This window comes from Anopheles aquasalis, chromosome 3 (assembly GCF_943734665.1).
Source record: "Anopheles aquasalis chromosome 3, idAnoAquaMG_Q_19, whole genome shotgun sequence".
Classification (NCBI taxonomy): domain Eukaryota; kingdom Metazoa; phylum Arthropoda; class Insecta; order Diptera; family Culicidae; genus Anopheles; species Anopheles aquasalis.
The window spans coordinates 11905001-11926755 of record NC_064878.1 but is presented as its reverse complement, the minus strand read 5'-3'; the positions used below and the strand labels follow the sequence as shown (position 1 = coordinate 11926755).

At 50.6% G+C, this 21755-nt stretch overlaps 1 protein-coding gene across 2 annotated transcripts in view; it reads right to left on the bottom strand.

Annotated features, from left to right (window-relative positions):
• LOC126575182 (failed axon connections) overlaps positions 1-20477 on the bottom strand; it is a 36955-nt gene extending 16478 nt beyond the window's left edge. For both annotated transcript variants that reach the window (XM_050235750.1, XM_050235751.1), the window contains exons 1-2: positions 20366-20477; positions 18663-19520 (exon numbers count right to left, since the gene is read on the bottom strand). In XM_050235750.1, the coding sequence (XP_050091707.1) occupies positions 18663-19109 (447 nt within the window). In that variant the 5' untranslated portion in view covers positions 19110-19520; positions 20366-20477. The remainder of the gene's footprint in view (positions 1-18662; positions 19521-20365) is intronic.
• Between the last annotated feature and the right edge of the window lie 1278 nt (positions 20478-21755).

The window sequence follows — 21755 nt, the reverse complement described above, 5'->3', positions numbered from 1 at the left end:
TCTCACGCGCTGACAGCTCGTCCAAAAATTCAAAGATCTGATCATCCATCCATTCCTCACTGGACTAGTACCAATGCCTTTCGTCCGGGGCAAAGGTTTGTCTAACTGGATGTACTTTCAGGGATGGGTGTTTTACGATCAAAACAACACATCGTTCAAGCGCCGAACAGGCCACACACAGGCGTCGCACTGTCGAGGGGAAAATACCTCCGCGTACACGCGCGCCGTCGTGATTCATCGGACACTCTTGTGGCTGGATCGCTCGCTCACATAAACACAATCCCTCGTCGTAGACCTAGCCCTTCCCGTACAAGGGCGAAGGCAGCAAACGCGCCATCGTCAACATCATCGTGCATATGTCTCCTCTCTAAACAGCATCGCGTACTCGCATCGTTCCCTTTTGTAACATCGGCTCGCGCGGAGCAAAAGTACACAAAGGAAGGAGTTTACATTAATAGCTGCTTCATTAGCGGAACCGAACCCGGGACCGGGACGACCACGGACCCCACCACGGTGTGGCCCTGGTATGGTAGGTATGCTGTTTGGTCCTCTGAGTAGCATCATGGCTTGACGCATGGTGGTGTGCACGTTCTATTAAACACACAGCATCGTGGCGATTACATAAATATTTACACGACGCACAGGGCGACCTCCACTGCCTCTCAGCTCTCGAGAGCGGCAAACACAATACTACTTGCAACAAACACAATTCAAACATTTCAAATATTCTGCCAGCCTGGTTGCACCCATCACATCCCCCCCGCGGCTCCCGCACTACAGCACCGAAAGGAACCGAGGATCCGAAGTTTGTAGGTTTGTAGCAAAAGTCTCGATCGATAACTGCCCAGGGTTTGGAAAACCAAGGGACCAATTGTCCGATAAGAATCCGGAAGAGTGGTAGCGAGATGATGCTTTCGTGTGGTCTGTCTCCACGAAACATTATCCAATTTCATTAGACCCATTCACCCAGCTCTCGGACTCATTTCCTGTGGTGAGCTAATATGAAAATGAGCACATGGCCAGAACCATCTCCGGGGGCCTCCATGGACTTGCCTTTATCTTCCCCCGAAATTTCTCAATGATGTAATGACAATCTATGGTCATCGGATAAACGAAACAATCTACATGGCATCGACGTATCACGCATACACCGCAGTCACTGTCTTAACAGTGACCCGCCCCGCCATTATGCTGTGCCGGGCAAGTGAGCCGACCAATGTCGAAAAATCTAATCAGGATGCGATCGATCACCGAACGGAGTCCCCGCCGTCCCCTCTCGTAGAGATGTGGAAAAAATCCCAAAACACACACACAGTGGGGTGGTGCGGTCTTGTGCCACTCTCTTTCGGCAACGGTATCTTCCGCCGCAGCCGGTACACATCACCGGCAGTCTGTCGTCTGGTGGTGGTAATGGCAATTGGTGGCACACAACACGAACGAAGGCAATTTCCGCGACGCGACGGAGACGCACATCCTTGTGCAGCTTCTCGCTCCGGTCGAGCATTGATCGAGGCTTGCCGCCGGAAACGTACCGGATAGGCAGAGATGGGAGAGAGAGAGAAAGGGAAATTCAATTTCCCCATGATATGCGGCCGGTCCCGATGTCGGCGTTACACGCCTTTTCTTCCTCGTTTTGATACCGCCTTCCTAGAGATTTGCTATCAAAATACTTATTGGATTTGCGATTGCGATTTTCGGATCGATTCGTGCTCTTCTTCTCTCCTTCAGTTCCGTTGTTGGTGGTGTGTTGGTGCATCGTTCGAGTGAGGAGATAAAGTTACGTAAAAGACTCCTCTGTGACACCTGTGTGATCTAAACGATCGTCAGAACAGGATCAATGGGTCGTAATACATTCTCTATCGTGTGCTATTACAAGAAAACACCAAGAACGAAAGAGAACAAAGATGACACACAAGAAGTATAACTATGATGCAAAATGAGTCGGCTAGCAACACATTTGTTGGCCATCTGTTGGTATCCGTAGTAACTGGACTTATCTGTCCTAAACCCCTCAACTGACGCTTCCTCCAAAAGGGTTCTAAGGTTCTAGTCCACGTTTTGAGCTAGGGCAATCCACGAATTGCTAAGGAATGTTGCCGCCACTGTCGCCTACAGTCGACGAAACGGGGCACACGAATAATCGTCGCGTGTCATGGCCGTAAAGGAAGTAAAGGGTAGTCGGTTAACCCTTCAAATGGACTATCAAACAGTCCACACCTCGATGTCTCCGGAAGCGATCCGGAATTCCAAGTTGCCTTTAGTACTCCGATCGTTCGTTCCAACGGTTCCCCAATATCTTCAATTCCAATTGGCATTCCAACGGGAATATATAGTGTCTCGGTTTGGGGGACCAGAGGAGGACGATTAACAATTTTAGGCAATCCATCAACCGACCGGGCGCGCATTCGGCAGTCACACTTCGGACACCTTCCCCTTTTTGGGGACTGACTGACTACCGGGATGGCGTCCCCGGTGGTGATGCGCCCGGACGTGTCGGAGTGTAGCAGCAATTATGGATAATTACAATTTTGGACAACCGACCGACACACACAGTGGTGCGCATTAAGGCAATCAGGCCCTTTTTGCTGGACGGAGGGAAGAGAAATTTGGAAGCTTCCAGCTTCGATGCAGCTGGTGCAGCGGAGAGAGGGGAGAGAGGAAAACACGGTCGACCTAGTAGCAGCAAGAGGTGGCTGACTAGCTTTCCCGGCACTTCGGCACAGTACGCAAAACGCACGTGGTCGTCGTCCACAGCTCTCTCAACCGTTTCGTGCGTGCTCGAATGTACGGAGCAGCGCTGCTGTAGCTGCGCGAGGATGGAATCGGGGGGGGGGGGGGGGGGGGGGGGGGGCAAACATGGAACAAACATCACATGCCGGCATGCGTCGAAGAAAGGGGGGGGGAAGGAAATTTTAGAAACCTACATACAGAGATCGCGCATCGGAATTATGAGACCGCAACCGATTTTCGCTGTTTATCACAGTTTACACTGGCCAAACCAACCCACCCCGCTCTCCCTCTCCTCCCGCGCCCTCACCACCCCTTTTTGACCGGCTGGAGTGGATCGGTCTTGTGGTCCATCGCGCCCTACTCCACCATACACAATACACACACGGCCCGCAGCAGCTCACGGCCACTTTCTCTTCGAGGCGCACCTCCCAACAATCGAGGAGTTGATCGCTACACGGATCTTCACGATCCTTCCTTCTCTCCCGCTCGCTGCTCACGCACTCTTCTTCGTTTGGTTGCTTGCTTGGTTGTTGCTTGCCATTTTCACGGTTTTGATTGGTATCGATATTCTAAAAATATCCTCTCGTTACCCAATCGCCACCATCTCCTGACGGTCCAGACGGTATCCACACCCTCCAGAAGAGCACCTTTCCCCCCAACAAATGTGGATCTTCTTGCGGCATTGGCATTCCGCTAACCACCGGTAAAAGTGTACTTCTTCCCCGGCACACTATCAGTGCAAGTGCCGGACTACCGGTGGTGCTGAACCGGCAGCCAACCTGGACAATAAAAAAAAAACACGCTCACAGCATGAGCGCGTCTCGTCGAGGGTTGGTTGTGCGTCAAATCGGAGAATGGCAATGGTTATCTGTGCGAGTGGTTGCTAGGCACTGCTCAGTCCGTGCCCTCCGTTTTCCCGGCACGGAAGAACGCTCCAGCCGCCACGAAACCGCTCGAGCGCACCCTTGTTTTGACGTACAATTGGCGAAACGTGCGGATGAGCATGAGCCGATTCTAAATTCGGCAACCGAAATGGGAGAAGTCGGTAATTTTTTTTAAACTCTCCCTCTCTCTTCCTAATGTTTCTACAATCGTGCATTTTTGCTGCTGGAATGCTGGAATGCGGGCCAGCAATAAAAGCTGTCGCCACCCGAGCCGCCAGATCCGGCCAACCATCGCTGCTTTCCAAAGGAATTTCAGTGCCAGTTGCAATTTGGTAGGTTCATTTTATGGCACATGTTTGCTGGATATCTATCACTAATATCGACTGCTATAAATCATTCTCAACTGTAGCGATCCCGGGATTCAATTGAAATCTCGGCATCTCGGTGGACATCTTTTCTCATTCTGAGTCGCGCTCACTAACATAAATTCTTAATGGATCCATTTCTGATTCCAAACCGTACAGAGAGTAATTAGGCGAGTTGAAATGTGGTCTCTGTTCGTCAACGTGCATGCGGACAATATAATATACTTATTGTTCCAGGAAGCCCTTCCTTGATCTTGGCCTTATCATGGTCTTATCAGTAATCAATTCGTGGATGTCACACTTACCTAGAATGAAAAGAGAAGATACAAGAATTTATTAGTTAAGTAAAAAGGTGTGCTTGTTGAAGGACTAAACTAAACGTTGTAGAAGGAGGAAATTTTGGTTTAAAAAAAAGTTGCTTTCTTCTTGTTTCCAACCCTGATAGCCGCACTTCCAATACGAGATTGTTTTCCCAACCTTTTTCCTTCCCCTTCCCGAGAGAACAACACCGAAAGTGAGTCTCTTTTCGCTCGCATTCTCGGTGGCAGCTATTTTTAACTAAACAAACCCATTTTTCCAAACACCACATATTACATACGACCCCCCGCCTGGCGATGAAGTGCCCGGGATGCGTAATGCTGCAGAGCCAGCCAGTACCATCCGGGGCACTTGCCGCGTTCTAACTCGAAGCCAAGAAGCAGCCAGTGGCGAACCCCAGAGCGCGTAGAAAAGGGTTCAAGGGAATATGCGCGCGTGTGTGAGTTCGACGAGTACTTCAGACTTCATTTGTTCCATCCAGAAGCAAGATCGACCCCGTCGCCGCCGGATGTGCGTGCGCCAGAGATGAGAAACACGAAATGATTGATATGACCATGTGTGCCGGATTGGTCTGTGTGTCTGTGAGTGTGCCTGCCTGCCTGCCTGCCTGTCCTCTAGCATCTCTCTCATCCTCTCTCCTAAACCGTGCCACCGGTATTAGGGGGGAGTTTGGAGCGTCCGACCTTCCGCCGGGAACGGAAACCACTTGATCAGGAAGAACGGGCGTGTTGTTGGACCACTTGAAGGCTTCGCGCTCCCACGATACCCGGGACACGACCTGGGGGCGACCTAAAGGGGGTGAAAAACATCAGGAAGGGTGCGCAGCTGAAGCCGAGAAAATCTTCACTTCTGCGACTTCTACGGACGCGAAGGTTACACCGTAACGCACCGGGCCGTAGATCAGTCACTGAAGTGGCTGCCGTTCATCAAGATTGACGGCGTTGTGCCGGTGCTGGCGTGAACACATACGCACAGTGCACACATGGTTTAACAAAATAACGTCTCCTCATTATTATTAAGAAGGGAAGCTGTTGTGCGAAAGAGAGTCTAACATAAGACTGATGCAGAAACGTGTCCAGGATCCACAACCATAAGCAATCAAGGGTACCACAGGGCCCTCTCTCTCTCTCTCTCTCTCTCTCTCTCTTGGAAGCGATTGCGTAGGTGATTGACCTTCACTGATCACGGGGAAAGATGCTAAACATCGATCAACGATTGCGAGACCGAGCGAACGCGAGGCAGAAACACACTTGACGATAGTTTATGATCAATCAATGTGTAACACACCTCACCTCCCCCCTCCATTCTTGCTTCGGTGGCAAGGAAAATTCAGCGAGGTCAGCCGAAATTACGAAATAAATCATTGGTTTGTGGTGGATGATCGAGTTGATTTAAGCAGTAACGAAAAAAAAAAAACACACGAAGCCGACGACCACCACCATCCATGATCCATGATCCTGACGTACTATATCACAAACATTCAACGTGCTGACTGGCGATTCGTTTGGACCAAGGAAGAAATGTTTCTAATCCAGCGGGAGAGAGCGAAAAATAGGAAATTGCTCGCTAGAATTCGCACAGTAGTGTCACATTTCCAAAACCCTGCCCGCCCCTCAACAATTTGCGAATTGAAAGTCTAATGTCCTCTCCCTCTCTCTCTCCTCCCTTTGATGTGACCGACCAACTATTGGCTGGTCGCCTGTCGCAAAAGTGAATCATCCGGACCCTAGTGAGTGCGCGCCGCTACCATATCAGTGGTTCCGATCTGACCCTGTCTGCCGCCACGTTCGTTTGACCAGGGACCATTATGCTTAATTACCAGCGTCGTGCCATAGGCTTGGCTGGGCAGATGAGCAGAGCAGAGCTCAAGGTGAGATGACGACACTGTGCGCTGCTCTGCTCTGCTCTGCTCTGTCCAGTCCCATCGCGCGCCGGCGAACCGGGCACACGAATTTGCTCGGACTAATTAATCAAAAGTCTCACACCCCGTTCTGGCCCACCTACCCAACCCAACCCTTTTCTGCTTGTGTCGATCCTCCGTGACTCCGGCAGTGGCCTGATTCCAGCCTCTCAGCCGCCGCGCGCTGCTGCTTCTTGACCTTCTTGACCTCCTCCTCCTCTTTCCGGATGTTTTCTTTTCCTTCGTCCTTTTCTTTTTTGTTGTGCTGTTTGCTGGCATTAATAATATTAGGGCAAGGCACAACAAAAAAAAAAAAACACTCGCCACCGAAAGGATCGCGAGGCGGAGAGAAGCCAATTAGAGTTTTGGGACTAATTTGCTCAAAGTTCTTGACCGGAGCACGCAGCGCCCCACCACAATCCATTCATTGCCAGCAGAGCCGGGAAGGGAAACATCGCATCTCGAGCAACATCATAACCGTGGCGATGATACGGGGGGAGGGAGGGCCGGTGCACGATTCGGTTCTCGACGACGAGCAGATAACCTCACTCTATTTACAACTCGAAGAAGCCTCGCGAGCTTCGATTGTCGGGCCCCGGGGGTCATCATCAGCATCCTCTTCTGGGGGGTGTGAGGCAGTACCTACTCAGAGGTTATCGCCCGGGGCACGTCTCGTACAATCTAGTCTCGAGGAGCGCGCGGACACTCGGTTGCTTGCTCAACCAGCGCGCTCCTCCAGGAGCCCGACAATTTATGTACATTCGAACGATCTCCGCAACACCTCCAGCAGCCACCCAGCCAGCCAAGCCCAGAGACCAGAGGCGATGATAGGGCTGCTCGGTGGACGCCTGAAGATGGACGACGATCCGCCATGGCTCACTGGTTGGCTGGCTGGCTGGCTGGCTGCCTGAATGTAACCCGATGGGTCGAGATAGGAATGCAAAAACCGCGCACCAGAACCCGCGGGTCCAGAGCCAATGTACATTTATTTATATTTTATTGCCACTATCTCCTCACCATCACCGCCCCTCTCTCTCTCTCTCTCTCTCTCTCTCTCTCTCTCTCTCTCTCTCTCTCTCTCTCTCTCTCTCTCTCTCTCTCTCTCTCTCTCTGCGCCGAATGCACGAAAAGATGCTGCTGTGGAATGTGTGTCTCGCGGTGGTCCTCCGCTCTGTCTGTCCAGACACGCACTTATTAATATGGAATGAATATGACCGGGGGCAGGGTTGGCTGGCTGGTTGATGTGTGCATATGGAGTAGTACTTAAAATGGAATCAAATAGAACTGCATGGTAAGCGTGGCAAGAGGGAGTTTAGACCGACGATCGCGCATTCCATTAGCAGGCGAGCGGATTCTCGTCGTCATCGTCGTCATCGTCGTTGCATACTGAGAGAGACTCCAACCAGTGGAACGTGATCGTCCCGTTCAGGGCATCGAAAAGAAGAGACACGCGCGTGCACGCTTCAAGGTTAGACACTGGAAGGTCCCCACACCTTCGGAAGTGCTGCGTCCTTCTTTTTCTTTTTGGCGATCTCCAAATATGCGCTACAAGCGAGCGATCCAGTGATCTCTTCCTTGCGATGACGTGTAGCCTTGCCTGCCTGTCCTGTTCACGAATTCTACCGACGAAATGGCTCCATTACCGCACGACCGTCCTCCCCATGGGACCACCCTCTCTCTCTCTCTCTATCTCTCTATCATCCAAACATCCACTTCTCATTAGCGCCGGATCCGTTCAAGCATAACGGGGAAACGTGATCCCATTTCATCATCAGCACAGAGCACTTGCTGCGCACTGGGCCTCCCTCCCTTTAGCCGCCGTCGCGCGTTGTTGCGTTGAAACAACAACAGCAACAGCACAAAAAAACATCCAAACAATCATCCGAAACACCGCTAACGCAGCTCAGCAGCAGCTCTCTAATCGCGGCTTGGATTCCGGAGAAAGAGATGAGTCGCTGGCGACGATTGCGCCGCTTCTAGGAGCCGCTGGGAGCTGATACGAAGAAGAACAGCAACTTACAGGAGGTCTTCTCTCTCCATGACTCATGCCCTATTTTTAGCCAGCGAGAAGTGGCCGCACACCAGAGTCCGCCGTTCGTCGCTCCATCGCCCCCTCTGTCTTCTTCTCGTTTATGCTGCTGCTGCAGCAGCAGCAGCAAAACGGGTTATTTGCAAAACGATGCGCAGCATGATAGTACGCAAGGCGTGCGCGCTCGCGGATGAAACGGATGATGAGCTAATCTTGTGCTGTCCAGCGTTGCACTCAGATCAAGCAGAAGCTCCGCAGCCGATAAGCGAGCTGTTGGGCTCTCTCTCTCTCTCTGTTGCGCTATTGGTTAGTCCTTTTTTTTGTTTTGTTTTGAATTCGATTTTTCAGGAAAAGAACATGCCATCATCATCATTCCAGAATACACACCGCCTGCTGTTTGATGGTGATAAGGGAATTCTTCCTTGTCAAACCGGAGCAAGCAGCCGAGTGATGTGGAAATGTGCTTCCGGAGAGGAGGAAAAAACGAAAGGCAAAATCGAGGACCCAACCGCCGTTCGCGTTCAAATGGGAAATCAAATCTTGCCATTAAACGGTCATCGATCCGATCACGGGCGACCGACGACTGTTGATAATTGTAATCAAGGAGCTTCTACTGCGGGTTCCACCCTAGCATAGGGCGTGCTGGCAGGAACTTTCTATTTTCATCAACACAAAAAAGGGAAGAAATAAAGCCGTTCCAGAAACCCCCTTCACTACTCAGCACAGCCCTATCGGGCGCCCATATTATCCGTCCCTCAAAATAATCATACTTTGCGCGAAACCAACGGCATATGCAACAGGACCTGCGCGCCTCAGAGGAACTTTGATTCGAGAGGAACGTGCGTAGCGAAATCGAAGCGCAATCCCCCCGCCCGGACGGTGAGCCCCGGTTTTTATGGTGGAAAATTACATTTCACTACTGGTGTAGCAGCGAACGGGGCCCACTCGATCGGGGAAGATCGGGCGCGGATCGCGGAGATCTTTCACTCTGTGGCGCTTTGCGTTTGCTCTCGATCAGTCAGCAGCTGGATCGATGATGATGATCTCTCTTGGCACAGCAGCGGACCCACGGTGATTGCGTTGGTAACAGCGCTTCCCCGCCCCCCCCCCCCCCAATGCTCACTGAATCCGGTGCGAAAAGCGAAAGCGTCCGGACAAGGAATCCAGCCACTCTCTGTTTCTCCTTCTCTCTTGGAGATGGATCTCGGCGTGATGGTGATGGTGTTCCGCAAAAATCGGTGGCGATTATTATTACTTTTTTATGATTGTGTCACACTTCTTCGCTCTCCTTCTCTCTCTCTCTCTCTCTCTCTCTCTCTCTCTCTCTCTCTCTCTCTCTCTCCCTCTCTCTCTCTCTCTCTCTCTCTCTCTGTCTTTCTCCCGTGGTGCCGGGAAATATAATAATTTTAATGCTTCGCTGTGAAAAGTGCCACCACCCGAGGGAACCATTATCATCATCGGAAAACAGGGAAAAAGCTGATGACCGATTCGCCGAGAGCAGAGTAGTCGCAGCGCGCTCGGTGTGCCATTAGAGGAAGAAGGAAACATTAGGCGAGCAAATGACGCCTTCAAATTGCCACACTCGGGGCTTGCCATTTTACGCCACTTTCAGCAGCGAGCACACGACGTCTCGATGGGTAAGGAAGTGAGTGAGTGGTGTCCACTCGGAAGAAAGGCAGAAACTCTACTCGAAACTTGGAAAAGACATAAATGACTCACGTTATTCAATTGGTTTGACGCAAGACGTTGCGCTGCTACGAGCTTCTTTCAATTTTCTTATCGATCGAGCTCTGGCTACGTCCACAGATTCGTAGTCCAATAATTTGGAAATCAATGACGATACCGTGTCCGTGAGGATTTTTTGCATTTTCGGGGAGGATTCACGTGTTGGAAATTCTTGAGAAGAACGTAGTTTTGACTCGATAACCCCTTGATAGTAACCAATAAAAAAGTAAGAACGTAAGGTTCTTAAATGTTATTACCATACATATTCAAAAATCAACATGTCAAGCGACAGAACTATCAGTTATCAGTATAATTTGACAATAATTTGCCTTGAAGAGAACATGGTCCAAGATCATCGATAAGATGCTCCATAAAAAAAGCGTTGAATAGCAATGGTTTATTGCTCCAATTTAGTCTCCAATTTGCAGTAGTGTAGCACCTTATAGAGAAATAGGACTACAATAACACAGCCACAGAGCTGCTGCTCGATCCTTCTTCGATTCGAGCTACTATCTTGACTTGAGGCCCATAATTATCGGATATTTTTTAACGATTCGCGCCGGTTCGGAACACATGAAACGAATTCCACCTTTCTAGTTCCAATCATCAGCTCCGTAGAATGCAAAGTACTCGTCGGCCGTGGTGTGGCCACGGTAGAAAGTAAGGAAAAGGTGGCAAAAAAAAACCTCGGTAACTTCACCATTCCCTCAGCTGTAGGCAACTGTGCTGATTGCGTTTTTCGTAATCTTCGCGGTTGCCCGACCAAAGGGGGAGCAGCGCGCGCAACAAGCAGACCATTTCACTTTGATGAACTCCACAAAATGGGGAGCGCGGCCACCAGTCAATTTGTGTCACAAACTAGCGTGGCTTGATCCACTTTTCACCTCCATCGCCAAGAGGCTAGCGGTGGTTTGCGAAGCTTTAGATAGCTACGCTATTCCATCGGACCAGTACAGGACTTCATCTTAGGCGCGGTTCGTGATTAACGCAAATAATTTAACATTCCAACGCAGACAGATAAGGTCTGGGGAGGGGTCCATATCACCTCTCGTACAACGCATTCGCTGTTGCCTTAATAGGCAGTCCTGATAGGATTGTTTGCGTCCGATGCGCCGGGGATGCATTATTCAAATCGAAAGCGATTGCTGGAGGACTTCTTAAACATTCATTGCACATCGCAGAAGCGATTGTGATACGTGCCATGGCGCCCGGTACCACCATCACCACCGTCATCGTCATCATCATCATCATCAGTGCACACGTCAAGGTCAGCGTGATTCGCACAAAAGCGAGATCCATGACACGGTGTCCGGACCAAATGATAATGTTGCATGCGTTCTCGCGCAACAGGGCAACCGTGAGAGGGAGATACTTCCCACATTCCTTCTCTTCTTGATGTCCGCGAATGACATGCCGAAACAACAGCAACAACAAATCTCGTCTGTCACTTGTACGTTTTGCGGCAGAGATTACCGAGCACCACTAACACGCAACGTTACGAGGGCGGTTTTCCTTCATTCTTTTCCCTGGCCTGTCATCGCTGCCCCTCCCAAACCAGTGGCTACGTCGTCCCGTGGTCTTCTCCTCCTGGTCAACAATGACAACACGCGTCGTAACCTCGAGGGGGAGAAGTTGTGTCTTGTAATTTTCGTTTGCGGATTTTACGGAAGTTTTGTGACAGATTGTGACCCCACACAGCCACACCACGGCACACCCTCGACTCCGAACCGGACGTACCGATGATTGATGAGGCGGCCGCGAACCACCAACCAAACATTGAAACGAGCGGAAACGGGTGGGGCACGTTTCGCAAAATAATGAATTCATGCGCCATGCCTCTCGAAGAAGGAGGCAAAATGCGTGTCACCGATGTTACGACGCGAAGAGAGGAAAGAGAGGCAGCAACAGATGGCCAACAAAAAAAGCGGTGCATGGGGAGCGCGCCGTCAATTTTCGCCAAAGATGAAAGCTTGAAAGCATCATTCGGACGGATGGGGAAGAGCCGCGGAGCTGGTCCGTTTGGTTTTCACTTGTAAGTCTTGAGGAGTGATGGTGGTGCAACAGCAGCAGCGAAATGTTTCGTGGCTTCAGTTTCGCTTCGATAAGGTCGAACGATTTGCAATTCACTCGCCGCTGATGACCTCTCACCCCTACACTCTTCGGCAAGTTGAAGCGCCCTTTGCCGCAGCCAACCGTATCCGCCGGGGGGCTGGCAACGATTTGTGGTGGAAAAGAAACCAAAAAACATCTCCAAGCCAACCCAACGAAGCGTATGAAAAGCAGCCATTTTACACCAAGCACCAACAAAAAGTTGCCAAAAAAAAGGAGAAAAAAGAAAACACCGAATCCATGGCTGTCAAAAGTGATGTCCTCCTCCACTGGCTCTCTCTCACTCATGTGCGTGGGGGTGAAGCGGGCTCGAGAGGTGCTGCAACATACCAAGAGAGATGCGTTCGCTTGCTTGGCCTCAGCGGCGCAAGACTTTATGGTGAAGACGCCACCAGCAACACATCAAGACGCTTTCCTGCTCCGCATGCAAAGGTAAGCGATTTTGATAAAAGATGGATGTTCGCCACTGATGCCAAGACTCTTTTTAACCACCACGTAACCCGGTCGGCCTCCGGAAGATGCGGATTTCGATCCACTTCCTGGTACTACTGGACGAGTTGAGTGACCGTACTGAGATCGAAACCACCTTTAGCCTCCAGCTTTAGCACTCTTTGACTCTTTAAGAAATTCCGTGAGAGCAAGACACGATACGTTGCAACTCCGATTAGCCGTCGCACTCTCCTCCATATGCCCTCTTCTTGTAACTAACGTCTACCCCGTACCAACCAGCACATCTTTATGCTCTGCACTAGAACGAACGTTGGAGAATTGAGTTAATTGAATGATTGATCCACCGAAAGTCAAACGGCAAGAGATCGGGCAACATAGAGAGCCCAGCGCATCCCAAGGCAACAGAGACCGCGATTGTCCGGAACCCGGAGCATTGCGGAGCAGTTGTCCTTTGACCAAGCCCTTCTGTCAGCGTCCCCCCTTCGTTAATGAGGTAGTTCGAGGAGGGTCGCGATATGTTGGCCTGGTCCGGCTACTGCTGGTCGATTGAATTGATTGATTTATCGGAAGCAAAATGAAAATTAATCGACCAAAGAGGGGCCCCTCTCGCGGGGCCGGATTTCTCTGCAGAGCGCCGTTTATGATCGCAACGCTAAGGGCGGGGGCTAAGCATAACGCGTTCCATCACTACTCACCGCGCAGACCGACGATCAATTGGATGGGGAAGGGGAAGTTGACCGCGAGGCCAACCAACAACGACAACGAGAGTAGACCTACCTCGTGGCGATGGATCGCGGGAGCATCCGAATGAAACAGACCGTGACGCGTGTGCCTCCGAGATCGGGGAGAAAGCACTTTTACAATCGGTTACCACTATAGACGACGCGGCATCTCGTCATGTGAGGGCATGCGGGACTGACTGACTGACTAATTGGCTCATCGAAAGGCAGCAAAAGCTAACCCTGGGGCAGCCGAATCCTAAACTCCCTGTCCGGGGTAATAGTGCTATCACTGGCCCTCCCCGTTGGGTCAAAAATCGTGACCAAAGGTCTTCGAATTCGATTTCATCGATTCGACATCTGTGATGGTGGCTAACTTTCCAGTGATAGGACAGCTCTGTTCCTGTATGTGTTTCCCCTTTGGAGTTTTTTTTTTACTCACACCCCACACTCTTTCTCTGAACTCTGTTTGGATTGAACATCAGCGGACAGCGATGATGATGGTCCGCCGACAGTCGCTGACGATCAATCAAAAGGCCGTTTCTGAAGACCGTTCTCCATGTGACAACAGGACGGGCGTGAACCGGGTGTCTTTGCACCCCATGCCCTCCCTCTTCTGAACGGAAGCCAGTGAACCATTGGCACACGGCCGCCACGGCCATCTCCCCCCGGGTAACGCAATAAACTCATAAACTCAAACATTAATCGGACGAACCCGCACCCTCCGCCTGCATTGTGCTGGAACATGGATGCGGGCATTAGAGGCGAGAAGAAAGGCGAAGAGCCTCCTGCAAACCCGCTGGTCTGGCTGCTGCTGGAGAAGAGTCCTAATCGAGTGCGTCGCATTCCACGGCTAATTTGAATAATTATCTCAGTTATTGCCAGTTATCTTTACGACACATCGGGCGGCGTCGTTACAAACTGTAGCTGTGCTGGCTGGCAAGCCAGGAATGACTTCTCTCCATATTTCCGGCAAAAAAAATGAAAAGAAACTGCTATCGCTTTGCTGCTTGAGACCTTAGACTAAGCTACCAGGCTGGTGAAGTATAAATTGCGTTTATAAAATTTCGTCGTTTCGTTGCGATAATAAAATTTCGTTTAAAATACGAAGCATTGTGCAGAGCTTCGTCTGATATATTCCGATGATGTCCATCAGAGAGAAGCGACCAAGTACCTCAAAAATCCAATAACCAACTCCAAATCCGGAAGTCATTGTTTTAAATATCAAGTTATCAAACTATTCAAAACCTCATAATATTCTGTGCTACAGCATAGAGCTATACACATTAGAAAAATTGATAGATAGTCAAAAGGCTTTTTACAAATACTTCTCAATACGGTTACAACACAATGTAATGACGATGAACATCGAATGTCATATTTGGTTCATTAACTGCGTAATTATAGTGCCCTCCCCCGAACGGACTTGATGCACATCAAAAGCTCCCATTAAGACCGAGAAGCATAATTGAATTTGCGTCGCCTTGATTTCATTTCCAACATTTTCGAACAACCCCTAGCAGAACGCGTTCGTATGATGTTCCTCTGCATGTTTTGGACCCACTTTCTACACGCGATCGTTGATGAGTTGCCAGATTTTCGACAGTGTATCGCGTGCTTTCTCTGTTTCTCTTTCTCTTCCATATCTCAATACGTTTCGGGCTAGATAAGAACGGGTCGATCTTATGGATGTTTAAATAGAACCCGAGCATGCTCTTGGGCACCACTTCTTTCCGTCGGCGATTGATAGCACGCAACAACCGTTTTTTTTTTAAACACTTTGTCGCTCGCTTTGCCGTTGCTGGTCGACAGTCTCTAAACGCATTGCCACTTGTGAATGGCTCTATTTCGTTGCCCTAGAGAACGACGTGGTAAGTCGTGGTGTCTCTGTTTTATCGTTACCGAGCTATCGGGGAACATGTGCCGTGCCATGCCATGCCTTTCGCCTAAATCACAGTCCGCGTGGCGTCCACTTGAGAGCCGAGAATTTTACCCCCCACTTCGGAATAGACCATAACACGCGATGAGTTGCCGTCCAGGAAGAGACACGCCTTGCAGCAAAAGGGGCAGTCGGATAGGGATTGACACTTGTTGTTGGCATCGCGTTATCGGTGTCGGGAGGCAGGTCTGGCCGTCTAATTGGGTGCTTACAACCCGGGCGAAACATGACCGATATCTGTGTGGGGTGCTGCGGTGACTCGCTGTTTTATGGCATCGCCATTATTATGTCCAGGATCTTCCACGGAGATAACGATTCTCTCCTTTCCCCGTCGATATGCCCTCCATCATCCATTCATAGGACAACAGGAGGGCCGAGTTCCAGCGCACCTTATAAAACGGCTCGTCGACGGTCGACGCGTAATGACACCATGGACGACGTGCCGCAAACGAGGCGTCTCCGGTTGTGTCATTCGGGAAGAATTAGCTTTTGCGGAGGCGGAATCGCCCGGGGCGTCGTTCCGAAGCGCCAACACGACAAGTAAAGTTGGTCATAATTCAACTTCTGTTGGTGTTTCCTTACAAAGACGCAACGACCAAGGGTGCGTCGAATTCAATGATTCCCTTGAAGTTCGTGGTACAGACTTGCTTCCCGATACTCAGGTTCCACCAAATTGTTGAAGTCATAAAACTCACGAATACTGTGGAGTTGCAGTCCTCCGATTAGGACGCCAGTGTTTTCAAGTCTAGACTCGTATATTCAAGAACCTGCTATTGACTCCAGTTCGGTCTGAACACGATCCATATATTTAATCGCTAGAGTCGTCGGCTCTCGTCAGGCGTTCGTCAGGCGACCCTAGACACGGACACTGAATCGACTGCCATCACCAGCCGTTGTTGAATCAATAACAGTATTTTATATCCTCGAGCAAACTTCCGACATTAGCCATCAATGCGAGGGCGGTCTGCTTTATCGGGAAGGTAATAACCACTACCACTCAGAGCTGGTGGGACGGACGTAGTTGAGCCTTCAGACGATAATCGAGGCGCTTTGCTGTTGATTTATGCTGTCTCGCAACTTTCGATGCGCGCACTTTATCGCCTAAGGACAAAAATATCACGGATCCGACTATCCTGATAAATACATTTCCACGTTTCTTTTACAACCGAACTCGGTAGAGGCTTCACGTAGGCATCTAATAAAACATTAGATGTCTCGGAGGTCCGATATCTGAAAAATGCTAACTTCTGTTGGACCGCTTTACAGTAGATCAGGTGGATTGTAGGAAGTAATGTGCAGCGTTTGGCGACATAAGAAAACAGGTACGGGTAGTCCATCCAAACCAGAATTCTAAACACCAGAACACAACGATACCTGCCCCTCTTGCTACCAATGTCCATCGTCCGTCTGTCCGCATGTCTGTCTCGCTCACCTTTTCTTCAGGTCGCGACAAACAGCCAAAATGGTAGCTGCTAGTTGCCGCCCCTTGTGGACGAGATTCTTTTGTTAAAAACCCTTACCTTACCCACCCCAAGGACGTCTGTGTGAGGCAGGCGAAGATGCGCTAAGCGGAATCGGTGGAATTCGGAGCCGCGCGACGACGAGGCAAACAATGACAACGGGGCGATTGGCTCGGCGTCGTCGAGAATGAGGATATGAAGAAACGCGACTCATCGAGAACCATAAAATCGCGACGACGCCATGGAGGACAGTGTTCTCTACCTTCTCTCAAGGTCGTTACCGAATTGTGTCTGTCGGTTGGTCGGCTAATGAAGGTCGAAAGGTAGCGCTGGCTTCGGTAAGCGCTCCAAGTCGCTCGATCTTTTAAACTCCACGATCCGGGCACGCCCCGGGTCAGTTGGAGTAGGTCAGAGGCTCCTTCCCGCGGCCAACAGCGCCACACCGCTTACAGCAATCGTGGAAAATCCGCCATCATGCGTTGCCCAGACGGGCACCAAAAAAATGAAGCTTTCCCTTTTTTCATGCTCTGATAACGACGAAAAACATGAAGCATAAATATGTGTTGGGTCGAGCGAAACAGGGAGACAGAGAAAGAAAGAGATAGAGAGTGAATCAGCGGAACTCCATAGCATCGGTGAAATTGACGCCGATATGGCCGTAGATTGGAGATCGTCCCGCACTTCCTCTACGCACACGTCGCCGTCCACTTTTCTTTCCATGTTTTCCTCCAACTGGAGAAATTGAAATCGCCACGATGCCACAACAGTAGACACAGACAGTAAGCGTGGAGTTTCCTCTTCTGGGCGCGGTCATCACTACAATCTGCTTCATTCGGAAGCGCGACTATCTCTCCAAGATATTCCTTCCTTATCCATTGCACATAGCAGCGACAGTAAGGTGCTGATAGCTGATAGGGACCGTGACATGACTGGGATGTAGACACTAACTGAGACTTATAAAGACGGAAGTCAGTTGAATTTCTGGTTCCAGTTTCCGTTAACATCGAATGTTTCGGTCGTTTTCTATCCTCAGGACCCTCGGCAGAGGCTTTTCCTATGATAATATTATCTCTAGTCAGTACAAAATTATCTGACTGGTGGTGCTGCAGGTCAGGTCTCAGGGCGACAAAACCAAAGCTGCAGCGCAGATGTTTGGCCAAGTGGACACCACAAGCGAACGAGAGAACGAGGAAAAGTGGCTTCGCTGGGCCGTTCTACCGTTCGAAGCGGATTTTTTTTTATGATTTAGCTGCTCCCATTTCCAACATTAAACAAAATGCAAAGAAAACAAAGCAAAGAAAAAGGGTCCACTGGGCAGGCTACGTGTGTGAGAGTAGCATGGAGGCAGAAGCAGAAGAAGAAACAAAGCGCACTTGAGAGGCCCATCCACCAGTCAAACCCTCATCCGGACATTTCGTGCACAAACACACATACAAACACAGGGGTGGGAGCGATTTGGTTGGAAATTTGCAGACCGAGAGAGCATCGCCCGCGCGTTGCCCAGCATCCCGATGAGAACGACGAGCATACGCAAACACATAGCAAGCGGGTGAAGAAGAACGCTGCATCTCCACACGTTATGCTGCTGCTGCTGGATGCTGCTAGCACCACCACCACCAACACACAAAACGGCGATGCTCCGTCTCGCTCGCTCCCACGAGTCCTGCTGATCCTGTCTCGCACCCAACCTCACGCACACACGGATGCATGCACGCACACTGACGCAAAAGTGGTCGCAACAAACGCATCTCGTCGGAGCGGAGGCCCTTTTATGCGCGCGAGGGCGTTTTGGGTTTTCGCGTGGGATGTGTCTCGGACGCTTTTTCGCATTTCTCTCTCGCTCTCTGAGGAGAGGGAGAAAGGAAGAAGAAGCACCGTGGAAGCCACGGTGTGTCCGGGGACTTCATTTTGAAATCACAACCCCCCGCGGAGGGGGAAGTGAGGTGGAATGGGTGTCCTGGAGAGGCGACCGGGGACTGATTGATGTGGCAGACATGTTGACAAAGACCCACGGGCGAGGAGGGTGTCACTTACCTCATACTTCAGCCCGGCCAGACGCAGCCAGGTTTCCACCTTGAGGCAGAACGGCGAAATGGAGGGCAGCATCGGGGTGCGCGTGAACTGGTACAGGTAGACGACGTCCTTCTCAAAGTTCGCCTTGTGCACCGTCGGTTTCACCTCCTTCTCCTTCTTGGCCGGAGCGGCCGCGTCCGAGCTGGTGGCCGCTTCGCCACCTTCACCACCAGCGGCGGCCCCGGCGTCACCACCTTCGCCTGCTGCGGCGGCCGGTTTTTCGTCACCACCGGCTACCTTCTTGTCGTCACCGCCTGCTGCGGCATCGGTGGCCGCCGCGACTGGCTTTTCCGCGGCGGATGCGGGGGCTGCTGCAGTGGCGGCGGCAGCGGTAGCCGCCGGTTGCTCCACCTTCTCCTCGCTGACGACCGCAGCGACCGCCGGCTTGTTTTCAACTTCCGTGGCCATAATGATGTTTCTGATTGTTCCTTGGCTAAAACCTTCGAGGTTCACTGGACTAAGCTGAGAAGCACACTGTGGTTTTTCACACGCGCACGCACTTTGCTCGTAGCGGTCTCACTAACGGGCTCCTTGTCACTTCCAGACGGGACAAAGCTCACGAGCAAGCTGGGGGTGGGTCGGTCGGTCGGTAGGCGCGGTTGGTTGCGCGCGCTAGCACTTTATGCGGGAGCGAAAATGGGCGACCGAGAGCAATCTCCTCGACGATGACGACGACGACGGGAGAACGTAAGAACACACTCGACGGCAAGTAAGCACGCACGCACGCACGAATAAAATGCACGTACAAAATATATAATCTGCGTATGTGTGTAGGCAGGAAAGTGATTCCTCCTTCGTTCAAACACGCTCGAAGAATTCCTGCAAGTTCGGAAAGAGAGAGAGAGAGAGAGAGAAGAAAGAGAGATTAATATGCGAGCGAGATTATAACATTCTTGGAGGAGCCAGCCGAAGCATCCAAGTGCACTGGAATACGTTTCAATAAAGGGCGTTTTTTTTTTGGATTCTGCTGCGGTTTCGGAACGACGATAGCGTCCCCTTGCTGGTATTACCCACGCACTAGCACAGGCCCGCGGCCAACAATTTGCTGGCACTAGGGACACAAATCACTTGCCAATTAACGAGATTAACAGATGAGATGAACAAAAAACAACTATGGATTCTTTGTGTCCATATGCCAAGTCCGGAGGCGACTTTGCAGATTTTGATCTCCCGCTACCGACACAGCGTTCGCTTGCAAATTGCCGCAACTGTAGGCACCAGCAACGGAAATGCTTCTTTACTTTTCCTGATTGTCCTGGACTGGAAATATAAGAAGCACCGAGCACAACGGAAAAATGATCGTCGACACGAGTAGAAAAAAAATCTAGCAACCGGAGCACACGCAAATTTCGGTTTTGTCGCTTGTACGCTGCGCTTCAAATCACCGCCGAACTAACTGCGGCCCGAGGTGCGGTGGCTCCGCGCTGGTGCTGCGCGTCGCCTAGAACCGAGCTAGGAGAAGGGACGCCACCAACCGTCAACCCCGGATCAACGCCCGCAACGCGCGCGCCCTCCTCTTGTCGAGTCTTCACCACCAAGCCACGGATTTTCCACCGGAGATTCTTCAAACCCGTTTTCCTTTCGCCCACGGCCAGGCGGTTCCAGCCTTTTCTTCCTTTGAAACTCCCACACACTTTCACACACATACACACACACATACGCACCTTTTGAATGCGAACAAAGCGCGTGGCTGGCGGCTGCTGTTGCTTCCTCGAAATTCAAAATCTTTCTGAGGAAACGTTGCGCTCGGTGCGATGGCTGAAGGTCCCGCTTGCTGCGTCGCGCTTGCTTCATTCATCGGACCTTTCCTTTCATTCATCGGACATCGCGCTCGCGCACACAGCTAGGCATACGGGTAAACGCTCTCGCGCGGCGTCGCCTTCTAGGGGTGCGGTAGCCGCACCGAACGGCCAAAAATCATCAGCCACCGCCGGGTCGGCTGTGGAAAGGAGACATGGGAAAAATGGTGCGTATTTCACGGCCCTCCGCCAAGAGATTCGCGAAAACAGTTCAATTCGGCCATTTAAATCGCCAACGCTTTTAGCGGAAGCAGGGCAAGGGAGTGCGGCAGGCAGCGAGACCGTGCAACGTTGCCTAGCAACGGTTAGGGCGCGGCAAAATGTCTCACAAACACAGCCATAGACAGCAAATGACCCGGTCAGCAAAGGTTCCCATGAAAATTATGGCAAGCACAAAGTTGGTGATAATTTTGGAACATTTTCCTGGTACAGCTTGCTTAATTCTATGATTAACGTAGCAGCTTCCGAATATCCTGGCCCAGACGTTTATTTAAATTTTATCTGTAAACTCCTCGTACCAAAAACCATTCAAATTTCAATCTTAAAATCGATCTCCGTGGTTTTAAAAATCAATTAAAAATGTACTCAAACGGGACCAGAGTGGTTCTATGCTTCAATCGAAAATCGATTAATTACCGCAGCACCCAAGTGATTCGGGTGCGGGCCTAGGCATTCAATCCGAGCCGAGAGCAACCCGTATCGATTTCGCCACGATCACGCCCCGATATGATGAGTACAAATAATTCAATTGCCAGTCTAATCATTCCCACGGTTAGAAATTCCTTTCATCCGTTAATGACTCTAATAGGATGCACCAGCATGTGTGCCTGCCGACGAAGGTCACGGAAGGTTTTATCTTGCGCTGCTGATGTATAGTTTTTTCGACCGTTGGCACGATTATGTAGTAGCTCGAAGAGCACGTGGCCAAAAACCAACCGCCAGATATCACCAGTAACTGCTCCTGTTATTCTAGGACAATCCAAATCCATAACATCTCGCAGGATCGAGGAATAAGTTTTAATTAGAAGCTTCGCTCGCACTAAGCTGCGGGATGAATTCCATTTAAATGACGCCAGCAAAGCTGCGTAATGTTGCTGATTCTCAAACGAACAGGTTCTGGCTAGTATCACATACCTTCGTCTCGATGATTCATCGAGATGCACGGCAAAGATAAGACCGGTATTGCATTGTTTCAAACCTTGATTGACTTGGAAAGCTCGATGGCTTGTGATATCCACCGTTGTTTAAGTTGTGA